Below are 16,029 nucleotides of genomic sequence, written 5' to 3'. Positions count from 1 at the left end.
AAAAGTACAGTCTCTAAGGTAGAGCTACTATGCATTGAGAATGGCTGTGTTGTGCTTTGCATAGATTATAATATTTTATCCTCACATATTGGCAAGGTTGGCATTATTATTCCTATTTTACAGATTAGAAAATTGGGTGCAGAGAGGTTCAGTAACAGCCCCAAGATCGCACAGTACTATATATCTAAAAATTGTGTTATATACACTTTTTTTAAAGTCACCTTTTCCTCCACCCAAATTATGAAAGACCATAGAATGAATTGAAGAAGTAGACTTCATGATATATCTTTTCTTCTCCCAGTAGATGAATTTACTTTTATTCTTCTTGCCCAAGCTGTAATATATCATTTTGGGCCGCATTAATATTACATAGACTTATTATTCCAATGTGCTCAGCTTTTTCAGTAAAATTATAAGAAACCCCAATTTTCAAACAGGTGTATGTGCACTAAGAAAAAAACTACCATTTGATTTTAGATATGGATGCTAATTCCTAAACGTTAGTTATTATTTCTGAACTTGAGTGTTTAGAATGTTTAAAGTACAATATAGTCACGTGGATTTTTCGAGGATATTGGAGCATATGTAAGATATATTTGTGCATGTCTAGGCTTATATGTGTGTATTTATTTTAGATTACATATATGAATACTGAGTACAGTATATATACAGTGTATGATATTTTTATGTTACTTCATTTTTTGAGAGAACTTAACCCTCACAATTATGAGCTGTGCATACAATCTAAATAGCAAATATACTGTATAGGTCTGACTACTCATTCAGAATAGCTGTTCTTTGCTTTTATGATATTGGGAAGAGAGAAGAGTTGGTAAAGAAATACAAGCACTCCTCAATCCCCTCTTCACTAAAACACATTCCATCCAATCTCCTGAACAGGCTGGAATATCCTTCTCTGCCCCCACCCCACCACCCACTCAATGCAGTGGGAAAGACGGTGGGTAATTGGGTCCAGATTGGAGATGTTTAAATATTCATGAGGCTGGCAGGGGACTGGGAGGGGGGACTGGAAGGGGGGGACTGTCTAGAATGGGGGTGGGGGCTGGGGGAAGTGATTAGTCATTGAAAGCTAGTGAACAATTCTGAGAAAGAGATCGAGAGACAGGGGAGAAAGAGACAGACAGACAGAGAGTGGGTCGTGGGGAGAGAAAAGAGGGGAAGAGAGAGAAGAGGAGAGAGGATAAAGTGAGAGCCAGAGAGAGAGAGAGAGAGAGAGAGAGAGAGAGAGAGCATGTGCGATGAGCAATAGCTGTGGACCTTACAGTTGCTGCTAACTGCCCTGGTGTGTGTGAGGGAGAGAGAGAGAGGGAGGGAGGGAGAGAGAGAGAGCGCGCTAGCGCGAGAGAGCGAGTGAGCAAGCGAGCAGAAAAGAGGTGGAGAGGGGGGGAAAAGAAAGAGAGAGGAGGAAAGGAGAGAAGGCAGGAAGAAGGCAAGGGACGATACAACCATGCTGTGCTGTATGAGAAGAACCAAACAGGTAGAGCTAAAGATTTTTACTTCTTGCTGCTGTGAAATTACCAGAGTACAATATTTCCCTGTAAAGACAGAAAAAAAAAAAATATTTTAACTGCTTCTTGCTCTGGCCATGGTGCTCGCATTTCCTTAGCATATGGTGACTGATGGTTGCATCCCAGCTTTTATTCTAGTCTGTCTTTCATGCTCTGGTTTGGGAATGCTGCTACTAATTAGGATGAGGTTAGAATAAATTTTCCTGTTTGGCTAGAAATAAGATTTCTTTTGGCTATTCGTGAATGTTCAGGGTTTTAAGTCTCTGGTTTTGCGGGTGTGGATATAGAAAGGAGTGTGGGGAAAAGATGTGGGCTCTACCTACCACATGGGAAGGCGATTCTTTATATTATTTGCAAAAAGCAAGGTTAAAGGAATGATATTCAGTAACGAGTATTGCTTGTTCTGTCTACAATTTTCTCACATGTGCTGAGGAAGAAGCCTTATTTCGTACATGCATGCGCTTCACATGGGCGCAGGTATTAATGGAAAAAAACGTGAAGGTTTTATTCACTTATTTATTTATTTTTCAAGGAATGAATGAAATTGTGATTTGGGAGATGTTTTTTAAAAAAGAGAATCTAAAGACAACTGAGGCTGGGGGAGAAATTGGCCGTGTGGAAGGCGAAAATCCCCTGCCCAAGATCAGTAGCCGATTGTGCACCAGCTGGTCGGAGGAGAGGGTGGACCACGCCCCTAGGAGCTTTGAGCTCCGATGGGATGAGAAAAACGAGCGGAGTGTTACCTGTTGGAAATCGGGTCTTTTCTCTTCTCCTCTTCCCTTGCGTCTTTCCTGGGATTGTCAGTGGCCAAGACAGGCTACATTCTGGGTAATAAGCATGGTGACTCATTTTCATCAGGAAGAGGGATACATACAAAATTAGCAAGAATCCGAGTCCCCTCCTGCCCTCCCTCCCCCACTGCCCAGGTTTGTCTTCCATTTCAAATTGCTCACTTATTTCTTGAAAGGCATTTTGGAAACTTGATTGGAGCGAGGGAGGGAAGGAATGACAAGCAAGCACGGTATTCCGCAGCAACCGACAGTGCCGCGGCGTTCTCCAAATGAAGCTTTCCAACGTTGACTGGAACACGTTCTAGTGATTTGGGTGAAGGTTAAGGAGAAAAACGGGTGTGGGCTATGGGTGAGTGTGTGCTTGTGCGTGTGTGTGTCTGCGTGCCTGTGGGAGGGGAGGCAATCTTGGTCAAAAGAGCCCTTTGCAGATTGATTGCCTTAGGGGTGGAGTGCAAGAGAGAGAATTTGGGCATTATTCCTGTGCAGGTATTGGATACTGGGCAATTTGTAAGACACTCGCTGAATCCAAAGTGGGTGGAGGAGGAATGGAAACAGCCTGCCAGCTTTGCACATTTAGCCAGCGCCCTGGAAGGAGGGGTGGGGAGTGAGGATAAAGGAGGAGGATGAGGAAGGGGAAGGGAGATAGAAGCAGAGTATCAGAGCAGTAGGTGGAGAGAGCAGAGAGGCATAAAAATAAATAAATAAATAAATAAATAAGGAGCAGCCACCTGGGGTTGAGTGTGTGGTTTGTGTAGGGGTGTTTGGGGAAGAGCGTTAGAGTCTTACATGCGGCACTTCCCTAAACTGCTCTATGGGTCCAGAGATTGATGCTTCCGTTGGCTCGTTTTTCAAACCAGGACGTTTCCTCTCCTTGTCTTCCTTCATTCTAATACATAAATGCAATAGATACAGGTGGCTGGGTTAAGTACACTGTCAAGGAAATGTCCTGAGGTTGCCCCACTGGTGAGCTGGAGGAATAAAATTTAGGAAGGCGGAGTCCTAAGAAAGCCAATACTATTCATTAAAAAACCTTTAATTTGGGGGAAAAAAAATATGCTGGTGTACAACTTTTGCCACCTTATGTGTACACATACATGTGTACACATACCCCCTTCAACAAAGGAAACCAAATATGATTTTTAGAAAAGGAAGTGAGGCTAAAGGAATTCCCTTCCCCAAAAGAGGACAGCTGCCTTCACTTGGGTCCGATCTCACTGACAGCCCCAAGTCTTCACTGGGATGTGTGCAAAGTGATGAAGCTGAAATTGTGTGTTTAGGGAGTTGTAGAAATTCACATGTAAATGTGTATAGCATCTGCATACTTCATGTACAACAGTCATGCATGTACTCTGTACGGTTTCCACATGCCTGCATGTATTTTTTAGCATAATTTATATTCAGGAGAGAAAATTGTCCTATTTTGCCCATGTATTTTATACATGTGTACTTCTGTGTGAAATTATCATGTCCCCTATTAACCACTGTTGTGTATCATTCACATAAGTCAGTATTTAGGATACCATTAAATCAGACTGAAGGAAATGGTGTATTCAGGGCGTGGGCTCCACACTACACTGACTGGCATTTATATAGCATGAGAACTTAGGTCTCACACAGGATTCCCGCTTGTGGATGAAATGATCCTATACCATTCATGGCAGAATCCGATTGTGTTTATCCTTCTTCTGCCATCTATTCTTCATCCTAGTCCTTAACAGGGAATAAAACAAGGGCAAAAAGCTGCAAAGGTTTAAACTCTGCCACACCCATGAAATCCAGCAGAAATGTGGGAGGGGGCTGGAGGGACTGCACTTCCTTACTCTTCCACTTGAGCTGCATAAAGAAGCAATCCTAGATTTCTGAGTTGTAATACATTGCCAACGGGTGAGAAGAAAGCATAAATGATCTTTAGTAACCATTAATTGCCACTATAGATTATTATGGCAGGAAGAAGAGAATGGGAGTGGGATGGAGATGAGAAGATGGTAAAGGAGTGGGCAAAGGGGGAGGAAAATAAAAGAATCCCTGAGATTTTATTGGCTTATAATTTTCAAATATCTTGGGGCTAACTTTAAATAGCTTAATTACCATGCGTATTGCAGATGATGAAAAACTTGCAAGATGTGATCTGTGTCCACAAAGCAAGAAAACTGTGAGATGTTTCCTTTGTTTAAAAATAACGACTTTAATTTATAATGGAAGTGTAAAGAATACCAACACAAGCAAGTGGCCCCTCTGCCCCCCACTCCTCAACCCCACCAACATCTGCCGTTTTCCCCCATACGACAAATAATTCTTATCTCAGAGCGTGATCTGCGGTTTAGAATTCCCACCTCGCTGCGCCTTTCCTTTGCAGTGTTGGAAAGGTATGGAAGGATGCCGCCTTGCTGCTTGGTGCAGACGATTCCTCCTAGTGATAAATTGGATTCCTCCTAAATCTCACAAAGCCACACCCAGTGTCACCCAGGGACTAAGTGAATTAATTAAATGGAGACATTCTACTTAATATAATTGAAATTGTTCATTTTTTTATGGTGATTTCTACCACACATTTCCAAATTTAAACAGAATGAAGGAATCATTTAAAGGGCTTTTCTTTTTCTCCCACATTATTGGGATTTGCAGAGAACCTTAGAAAATTCATGGTGAACCTAGAAAGGTGTTCATTTCTGGTGACTCCTTCTACCAATGCCAGGGCACATACATAATGAACCCTGTTCCCTCATGCTAACAGTCGGTAACTCTGGTCCCCCGCCTCACCATCTATGCTGAGGCAACTGGGATAAGAAAATGTAGGGTTAATTTTCTCTCTTGCTGAGCTGGCAAAACTACAGAAACCTCCTTTCATGTTTTATGCTAAAGGGCAGTGCTCCAGTTCACTGAGAGGGAGAATGGCTTAGGGTCTCCTTTGCCTCCCTCATAGTGAAATTGTCAGTGTTATGCCTGGGGCTAATTAATCCACATACTTCAGTTTTACCTGGACCCAAAAGGAAGCGGGGGAGGTTCTTTCAGGCAATAGTAGAGCATATATATTAACCAAATGTTCCCCTCGTTCATATTGATAAAGTAAGACAAGTCTAAAATTTTTCTTTGATATTAAGGGAACATTTCAAAGGATGCACATACACAGGTCATCTTGAGAGAAGATACAGCATTTAACTAGTCACTTCCCTATTCGCTGTCATAGGGACGTTCAGGCAACCAAGCGTGTCTGCTGTCAATCAAAGAAGTGATCATAGGCAGGAATTTTCCCTTGTGAATTTCGGAAGTGTGATCAGGGTGCCTCTGCACCACTGTATTAAAGTCTTCATAGCATTCTCTGAGGTGTTGGGAAGAGCACTGTGCTGAGAGTCCTTCGGTGGTGCCACTTACTGATTCTGTGATCCTCAATGAATCACATAATCTTGGGCTTCAGTTTCCTCCTGTAGGATGGAGACTAAAAGACAAACAAACAAAAACCCCACCCTGCTGACCCTAAATGGTTCTTGCAGGGATTAAACAAAATTGATGTGAAAACGAAGATCAACGCAATGTAAGAAAATTTTCTCTCCAAGTTTTGCAGTGCGAGGCTTGGCTTAGAATTGCCAGTTTTTCAGGAGTGTCGAGTGCCTACCGTGCTGCCTTTTTCTGTTAGAGAGTAGTTCCTTCTGGTCGTAAGTGATTTCCATCTCTTCATCACTCCTCATTTACTATCCATTTACTTTAATGAGGCTTCTGTTCCCATAATTCCATTGAAACATATTCTGAAAAAGACCCTACGTCCAGTGGCTCTTCAGTTTACATCTTATTTGATATCTCTTTGGTGTTTTGTAGTGTCCATGCCTCTTCCTGAAACTCTCTTCTCACTTGGCCCCCATGACAGCGGGCCTCATTCTCCTCCCTCTCAGACAGGTCCTTCTTAGTCTTCTTTGTTGGCTTCTTTTGCTCTCTTCTCCCCAGATATTAATTATCTCCAGGTTAATGATCTTGATTCATTTCTCTTTTCTAGGTAACCTCATTCATGTCGAGAGTTTTAACCACCCATGTGATTTTCAAATCTGTAGACTGGATATCTCTCCTGAGCTTCTGATCCATAGATATCTCTGTCTAGATATTTTAGAGACATCCATGTTCATTATGTTTAAAACCACACTCGTGTCTTCTGTTTTGTACCATTTAGTCTTCCTCCAAATTCCCCCCCTTATTACCATAATACCATTTACCCAGTTTCTGAGCTCTAGGAATCTGGGAGTAATCCTGAACGTAGTCTTTTCTTTCAATCCCCACATCCAGTTACTAAATCCTCTAATTCCAGTTAAAAAGATTTTAAATCCATCCTCTGCTTTTCAAGTCCACCAAAAATAGCTTGGCTCAGACTTTCATTCCCTCTCATCTGGACAAAGACAATAGCTTCTTACGTGGACTCCCTCCCTCCATCTTGCTCTCTTTCAATTCTCCTTGCAAATAACACTGTACCTATCTTTACTTAACACAAATCTGGTCATATTATTTTCCTTGTTAAAATCCTCTAATGGTTCCCTGTTAGCTGTAAGCTACAATACCAACTCCTCAGCATGGAGACATGATCCAGTCTTGCCTGCCTTTCCAGGGCCATCCTCAAACACCTGCTCCTTTCATTTTATGACACCACATCAGTATTTCAGGCCTTGGTGCCCTTGCTCATATTGTACTCTCTGTCCACATTACACTTCCATCTCAGCATAGAAAATTACCATTTCCCCTACAAAAGTTAGCTCTTTGAAGCCATTCTTGACCTCTCTAAGTTTTTTTCCTACTTTCTTTGTGACTATGCTATATTTTGCACTATCACTATTCTATCACATGTTTCAAATATGTAGCATTTGTTTTTCACACACTAGTGTCCATACTGTCAGCTGCTTAAGGGAAAGAATAGAATCTTAATTATTTTTCTCTCTCCAGTGATTACCACAAGGTTTGGCACATAAAGTAACTGGTTTTAACAGAGGATAACCTATTTACTAAATGAATATGGAACTAGGTTTATAATCTTTCCATAATTTGTGGCATATCTGATCTATTGGTGTCGAATTTTGAAGTGGAGCTGACCATAATTGATTCGTGTTGTTGACCCACAGACACAACCACCATCAGTTTTCAATGAAAGCAGGCACTAAATGAGCCCACTTATACTGTGTTTCTCCAAACTACTATAAAACCACCACACTATCTGGAAACCTGCTTTTGATATTCTCTTACTCCACCAACCAGCACGCTAGTCCCACCCTCTGAGGTTTGCAGCATCCCAGCTTAGACACCTGGTTGCCACAGTCTTGCATCTTCTTGTCCCTTCCCTTTGGGCCCCACCTGCTTACACATGTTGCTTTGCTCCACAACTATTCCAAATAAGATTTTGACTCAATGTCTCACTTTGCTTAGTTGATTTATTTCATTGATCACACAAACTTCAAAATAATGCATGTAGTGTTGGCCTGTGCTTAGGGGCCTGTGTTCAAGAATTAATTGTGCATTCATTTGGGGTTCTTTCTTTGCCAATGAAGTATCCATGTCATAATAATCCACAAAGAGAAATCTTGCATGGAAGTAAAGGGAGTTTGAATGGTAAGTAGTCTATCAAATATCTGCTAAATGAATGAGAATCAGATCAAATTTATCTTTCTTAGGTTTGAATAGACTGAAAGGATTTGGATTCTGAAGTAGGACTATTGTGGCCAACATGGGGCAAATTGCAACCACAGCTTTCCATGAATATACTCTTTGCCAGATTTTAAGTAGTATATTTTCTCTGACTGAATTGGCAGGGCCTTGAGAAGAGTAGTAAGACAAAATGATTTATTGGTGAAGCTTGTCCCCAACTGCTAACATTGGGTAGTGTTTTCTAATCTCCATATCCTTATTCTCTGTCTTGCTCATTGTTCTCAATCTATTGCTTTGAGTATTCCTTATTTTTTTCTCCTTCCCTTAGGTCCAACTGGAGTTTTTCTGATTAACTAGTACCAGCTCATGCTAGTGTTTAGAGGATGAGGCCATGAAAGGAGAACTTTAAGAAAAAGTGTGTTTGGGGCTGGCCCAGTGGTGTAGTGGTTAAGTTCACAAGATCTGCTTTGGCTGTCTGGGGTTCACAGGTTCAGATCCCTGGTGCAGACCTACACACCACTCATCAAGCCATGCTGTGGCGGTGTCCCACATACAAAGTGAAGGAAGATTGACATAGATGTTAGCTCTGTGACAATCTCCCTCTAACAAAAATAGGAAGATTGGCAACAAATGTTACCTCAGGGCCAATCTTCCTCACCAAAAAAAGAAAAAGAAAAAGAAAAAAAGAAAAAGTGTGTCCTTTCTAACTTTCCAAATAGATATTTTAGACAAAACAGGTATTTTAAGTTATATCTGATACATAGTAGCTTCTCAATAAAAAAATATTTATTGATGGAATAAAAGTAGGAAAGGTCATGATGGACCATTGGGAAAGATGTTTTGGGCCAGAAGACCATTCCTATGGACCTGTTCAGAGCTAGTGCTGTGTAAATGCACATTCACCTCTTGGTCTGCCTCACAAGGTGGTTGTGCTCAAAGTTACGGCTCCCTCTCCTGTCTGTTCAGATCAGAATGGCACGCTTGCAGTAAGTTCAGGTTGTCGTGTGGGGGTGTGACCCTCCATATTCCCTATCCCTAATCATTTGCACATCTTATTTTCTTAGATGTTGTTTGTTTAATGTCCTATTTCATGTCTTTGTAGTGGAATAAACCCTTCCCCTGGGTTCTAGACCTGGCTCTGCCAATTGCTTGTCGTGTGACCTTGGGTAAGTAACTCAATCTTTTCTGAGCCTCCGTTTATTCATCTATGTAGTGGACACATAAAAAGAACACTCCAAATCCTGACTTGCCTTTTCAACTAGGTTGCTATGAGGCTCAAATAAAGTGATAAAAATAAAAGTGTTTCACAAACAGTGTGTTTTTCGAGTGTAAGGTATTGTTAATTAAAGAATTTCACACACTGAAACCTAAAGCATTTATGGTTCTATGCAAAGAAGTACCCTACTCTCTGTATAGAATATATAAATACCTTCCATTCCCATCCCGCCTCTCCTATTCTCTACAGAGTAAATATTCATCATGCTAATGGATGGGAGCATAGTGTAGCTTTATCATTTCCTTTGAAAACTTCAGTGACAGAATTTAAATAAGAAGATATTCAACTTCTTATGAGACCCCGAGGATCAATTCAAACGCATTAGAAATATCCACTATTTTTCTTTTTATCTTTTTCTTTTTATCTTTTCTTCACATTTAGATTTCTTCTCTTCTCCATTTGCTAAGTTGGCTGCTTCTCCTCCATCCCCATCCCCGCCCCCACCCCCACTTAACTTCCAACCTGCACTGAGATTCCCAGGCCTGCTGTGCTCACATCCATCACAAGGGCCAGTCAGGCAGGAGAGTTGAGAGGGAATGTGGGGCTGGTTGGGAGACTGAACATGGGGATGAAGCCTGATTGGGGGAAGCACACTTCGAAGATTATCACCTGAGTACCATTTCCACACAACTTCCGAGGTCCTCAGTGCATCAGGAATTAACCTGGATCAGAGGAAGCGATATACAATCCTGAATTTTTTCCAACTCAACTCTAAATGCCATAAATAATCTCCTAAGCTCTCAGGATCTCCACGAAAGACATTTCAGTTCTCTTGTGTCCCTGGTTGATTGGAATAAGTTACCAATTTAATAAGATAAAATTTATCAAATTCTCATACAAGCAATGGAATTTTACAACTCAAAGAATCAGATTTCTGAGTGGGCTGGCCTGGTGGCACAGCAGTTAAGTTCACACATTCTGCTTCTGCCCCTGGGGTTCACTGGTTCAGATCCTGGGTGTGGACCTACGTATTGCTTGTCAAGCCATGCTGTGGCAGGCATCCCATATATAAAGTAGAAGAAGATGGGCACGGATGTTAGCTCTGGACCAGTCTTCCCCCAAGAAAAGAATCGGATAATATTTGAAAATATTTTTAAGTATAATAATTGTCCAAGAGATTCCATTTTTCCTAGAAGCCAAAAGTCTAACACAGAAAAATCCATATCATGCATATTTTGAAAAATAGTTTTATATAGGGGCTTAGACTAGAAAGGTACATTAACTAGAAATGTGGAAATAAGCTGGTGTCCAGAGGGAAACAATTATTTGTTTGATTATACTTATACTTTGTTAATGGTCAATATCACCTTTAGTCCTCTGTCTAGCCACCTCCGTCTCGGTCTCTGTCTCTGTCTCTCTCCACACACACACACACACACATATACATGCACATACACACACATGCACACTTCTATTATTTATGTGTCCTTTGACTCAGCACAAGTAACTGAAATCAACTTTAAGAATCTACACAGGGCTCTATTCAAAGGAAACTAGAAATCATATGCAATTAAGAAGTTGAACTTCCGGGCGCCGGCCCAGCAGCGCAGCGGTTAAGTTCGCATGTTCCACTTGGGTGGCCCAGGTTCGCCAGGTCGGATCCCAGGTGCGGACCTGGCACTGCTTGTCAAGCCATGCTGTGGTAGGCGTCCCACATATAAAGCAGAGGAAGATGGGTATGAATGTTAGCTCAGGGCCAGTCTTCCTCAGCAAAAGGAGGAGGATTGGCAGCAGATGTTAGCTCAGGGCTAATCTTCCTCAAAAAAATAAAAAACAAAAAATAATTAAAAAAATAAAAATAAAAGAAGTTGAACATCCAAGTTTATGGGAACCAGAGTAGATCTGAGAACCTCAACAGCAGAAATTCATAGGTTTTCTTTCTCAAACCTGTGTTTGAAAGACTCCATTACTAATAACCCCTGCTTCTCCGTCTCTCAATTAAAAATTCTGAATGAGAGATAGAAATGTCTATCTATATCTATAGAGAGAGAGAATATGAGAGGAAGAATGAGAATGAATGAATTTGATTGGTCCTATTTGGGTCAGCTAGTTACCAATAGGGCAATCATCTCAGACTGGAGGAAGGGCCACGTCACATGATTTAGACATAATTTCTGGAAGCTCACACTTGTGAATCTAGTGTGGGGGTAAATTGGCTGAGAAAGGGTCTCCTGCATATGTACCTGTATGTCCATAATAGGGTAGCTACCCAGATCGGGAGAGACTTACTTCAAATGTGGTGGATCACAAATTTTTCTCTTTGGTTATTTTCAATTTGGCCTATGTTGCATATTCTTATTGGTGGAGTTATCATCACTGATGTTTCTAAAAGGAAGTAGTAGCCACATAGGTAACTGATCCTATGAGCTTTTATACCTAAAAAAGAAAGATTAAGGCAAATCTACACACCTGAAGTTGATAAGTTCTGAGTTTTCACTGTCTTCCAGAAGCCACCTGTCTAAGAGGAATACTAGCTACCATATATTCTTGCTAATTTGGCATGCTGTAGTTTTGCTCTAACTTTTCCTTTTTAGTTTGTGGTGTCTCTTTTTGCAAAAGGATTGGGCAATAATGGGTGTAAAACATCTCTGTTGAATTTATATCAGAGAAATGCTACTCCTTGATATTAGTCATCTCATTTTGAATGTCCTTGAATTAATTCCAGCAATAATCATCATATTTATCTATTTTTAGCAAATTGGCACTTGCTAAAATATTGAGCTGTTGTCTCCATATGCAGCAGTTTGCTCTAAATGTAGAATTTTGGTAATTAGCCTTACACTCGTTATTTGCAATCCCAATTCCAATAACTATTCAAAAAGTGTTATTTTTAAATGAAAATTTGAAAGACCCTAATATCTTCCCATTAATGACTAAATAAAAGAGCTAGATGAGGCAAAGAAAAAATGAACAAAATGATCTCCAAAGGTTAAGCAAACTCAGGAACTGGCTGCTTTTCTAATTGGCTTCAGAACCTCTTAGTCAGCACAATTAGCCTAGGAACTAGATTCGACTAGGAGCCCTTAGAATGCAAATCCTCTTCTCACTCTTACCTTGCTTTGGTTCAGAAACCAATTTACTTGCTTGGAGCACAAGCTGAGAAGTAAAAGCTCTTCTTAATTGCCAGATGAGATCCTTTGACAGCTATTTTCAAAGGATGCATTCCACAGTTCCACTCAAACTCCAGCAGAGGCAATTGTCTCCATTTACCAAAAAAAAAAAAAAAAAAAAAAATCAAGGCAGAATTTCTTTAAACAGAAAATTCTCAGTTTCTAAACAATTATCTTGCAGTTAGATTCCTAGGTACATGTTGTATTGAGGACAGCTTACTTCGGCTACTCAGACTCTTAAAGGCTTCTAACTGGGGAAGGAAAATAGGCATTGAGTATATTTTGGGTGGACACTGCATTTCAAAGTCCTTTCTCTTTAAATTAATGAAAAAAGTTGTATTTTATTTGAGAGATCTAAAAGAATAGTAAGACTTTATAAGCCATCTGTCGTAAACTTCCTCGATCTCATCTTCACCCAGGCATTCGGGGAATTTTTCTTCCAAAGTTATTGGATTAATAGTTCAAAAATTTCTGAGATTTTCGAAAGGAAGGGAAGAGTGATATTATCTCACTTAAAAAATTTTAGACTCTTTTTTTAGTCATATCTAACTTAGGGGTTTGATTTTTTCAAACATCTTTTTTTCTGAAGACTAAGTACCATTTGCAATCTTCCCTTAATCATTGCATCTCAAGGACTTGTTTACTTCAATGGAAGAGAAGGCAATTCTGTTTTCTCTTATGACCTGGGAAAGCTGCACTGGAGAAATCAGGTTGGTATTTAGTATTTATCTGAAGAAGTCTTTCGTGCTAATCTTCTTAATTCAGTATTCCTCATGGCCTTGATTGCCTTTGATCAAAAGACACAGGGTGATAGCTTTTGATAAGTCAGCCAGATTTGTGATTCATACTTTTGGCCGGTTAACTGGAGAGCTCTATAGAAACACGTCAACGAGACCCAGTTTCTTGCATTTTCTTTCTTCCATCTTGAACTTCATACTTTATCCCTCTGGAGTGAAGCCAGTATAGAGGAGGAAATGAAAATTATAATAATTGAAAAGGGAAGAAGAATTATAAAATAGAATTAGTTTGGAATTGGGCCATAGCCCTCTAGTAAAAACTGTCAGGGGAACATTAGTGACCACAGATGGCTCAGACCTCACTTCTGAACGTCATCTGGAAGACACAATAAGCCCAAGAACAGGAGCATTCAGGAAAGGATCCAAGAAGGTCGCGTGCTAGTATACTTACGCATACTTAGTACTAAATTCAGTTTTTATCCTCACTTAGTTAGAAGAAGGTATTGATTCTTGGCTAAAAAAAGAAATGCCAATGTTGTCATCACAATATTGTCCTATTTTATGCTAGACTATATCTTTCAGTAATTAAGAGTTTTCCTGCAAGCCTCTACAATTCTCCTACATTATCACTCTAGTATCGTTGGAAACTGGTTGATTTGTATACAAACTGAAGTTTATTTTAAGTATTTCTTATCAAAACTGTTACTTTTTCTGAACTTGGTTACATTTTTGTAAAACTTCATCCATAAAGAACCAAACTATGAGAACCGTAGGAAAACCAATGGGAAAGTTAACTTTTCCATAATCCAAGATTTCCAGATATCAAAAATATTATTTTTCCTTTTATTCTTTGTTGTTACCTCAGAAAGTATCATGTTAAACTAATTATCTTCTCCCTAGATTAGACCTCTGACTCCCCTATTCTTGACAGTCTTTTGGAGATAGCAGCACATTCCCAGGTTCCCAGCTCATAACATGAAAATAACTAATTACTCTTCCTTCCCTCATGAAAGCCATACTATCAGTCACCAAATTCTATTTGCAGTGTCTTTCACCTCTGTCCTTTGCTCCTCCTGCCAGCCTTTCTCAACCAGCGTTCTAGAAGAGAACCAAGGCCTAACACCCTCGGGCCTGAAAGTTCATAATTGTATGTAAGGAATTAACCTCTTTCCTATGCATCTAGGTTGGTACTAGTTACAAACCATCCTTGTGAGAATGGAGACAACAGTCACTCAAATGACTTTTTGTCTTCTGTGGTTCAGGTAAGAAATCCTGGATGAGAAAGGCTGGATCATCACCAAAATTCCCTGCTTTGGGCATTAGCTTTTCATGCTGCCTACTGGTTAATCTTATATTTCACTCCCCCTTTTCTTGAAATTTCTTTGGTTTTCTTTGTTTACAGGGTTAATTGTAATTTATTTACTTATGATTGGTTTTCAAGGCTCCTCAGAATCTGGTACCAATCTCCTATTCTTGCCTTACCTTTTACTGGCTCTGCCATTCACTAGGCTTGTGAATTAAACAAATTTAATCTCTCTGGGTTGTTATTTCTTTTTATATAAAGCAAAAGTATTGAACGAAGTTCTCTCTAAGGCTTTCCAACTTAAAATAACATGTTCTGTAAGAAACCTCCTCCTCTACTTTGGCATTTTGTCCCAGCCAGACTTAGCATGAATTTAAGTATTAGTTTCCATGTACTTATGTTCATATCATTCCCACTACTTGGAACGTCCCCTTTCTACCTAGCTCGATCTCACCAAACCTGAGGGCTGAATCAAAGTTACCTCATTTGCAAAGGCTTTCCTGACTGCCACAGTTCTCTGTGACTTCTTCCCTGCTTAGATCTTCAGTAGCACATACTACCTGTCCCATTTCTTTGGTATTCATTAAACAGATCCTTGCTTAATTATCCATTTGTATCTGTATGTACCTGATTTCCCCTAATTACCTTGCAAACTCTTTGAAGATAAGGTATAGAGTTCAGTGCCTGGCTCAAGAGACACATATTGATTGATATATTGATGTCTACCCTATAATAGCTCTGTATTAGACACAGGAGTGTACAAGACAAATAGAAAATTTCATAAACTCTCAGAAAGGCAAGTAGCACCATCTTGCATCTCTTTTCTGGGACATTGGAAACCATGACACATGCCTTCTCTCCTGAATCTTTACTTTCTTGGCTTCCGTAACATCTATTTCTGCTGGGTTTTCTCTCCTACATCTTTGGCTGCACATTTTTTTTTCTTTCTTTTTGGTTCCTTTTTCTCTACTATTCTCTGGTGTTATCCAGACTTTTGTCCTTATTCTTGCATGATCTTATATAGCAGAAGCTCCATGGATAATCTAATCCATGCCTGCAACTCTCACATAGACTAGTGCATCTCTAATTCTCCAGGCCCTCTCATTGCTGGGCTCTAGAGCTTTGTATCAACCTCTCTGCTGGAAATCTTTTTCTGATGATCCACATGAGCTCCAATCTCAACATATCATAAAAATAATTCATCATCTCTTGTTTCCAAGTGTCTTCCCCTTTCTCATGCAGTCATCTAAATGAGAAAGGAAACCTGATTCATTCCCTCAGTCTTCCTTTTATCATTAGATGCTGCTACATTTTCTAGTTTCTATAAGTAAAAAACAAACAAAATACCCTTTCATTCCTCCTTTTCCTTACTCTTTACCTCAAAAATGTGTCTTGCCTCTGTCTGCTTTTCTCCATCTCCACTATCATCTCTAACCCAGTTGTGGAGACTAAGGCAATAGTCTTCCCTTCTAATCTCCCTTCTTTTACCCTTGACCCCTTATAATCATTCTCCCCTCAGTAGCCAAAATGGTCTTTTAAAAAGTGTTTACCAGATCATGCCTCCACTACTTAAAAACCTTTGAGAGCTTCCCATTCCACTTAGAATCAAAACCAAATCATTATTACCAAGGCCTATAAAATCCTACCTGATCCAGGCCTTACTTCCT

General features: G+C 40.0%; 1 protein-coding gene across 1 annotated transcript in view; it reads left to right on the top strand.

The window, feature by feature from the left end:
• Nucleotides 1–1,047: 1,047 nt before the first annotated feature.
• The window catches only part of GAP43 (growth associated protein 43), a 93,752-nt gene continuing 78,770 nt past the window's right edge, over nucleotides 1,048–16,029 (top strand). Inside the window, exon 1 of the mRNA XM_023623730.2 lies at nucleotides 1,048–1,498. Within this exon, the coding sequence (XP_023479498.1) occupies nucleotides 1,469–1,498 (30 nt within the window). The 5' untranslated portion in view covers nucleotides 1,048–1,468. The remainder of the gene's footprint in view (nucleotides 1,499–16,029) is intronic.

This window comes from Equus caballus, chromosome 19, assembly GCF_041296265.1.
Source record: "Equus caballus isolate H_3958 breed thoroughbred chromosome 19, TB-T2T, whole genome shotgun sequence".
In the NCBI taxonomy this organism is placed as follows: Eukaryota; Metazoa; Chordata; class Mammalia; order Perissodactyla; family Equidae; genus Equus; species Equus caballus.
The sequence above is the reverse complement of the archived record's forward strand: the minus strand, read 5'-3'. Positions and strand labels throughout refer to the sequence as shown.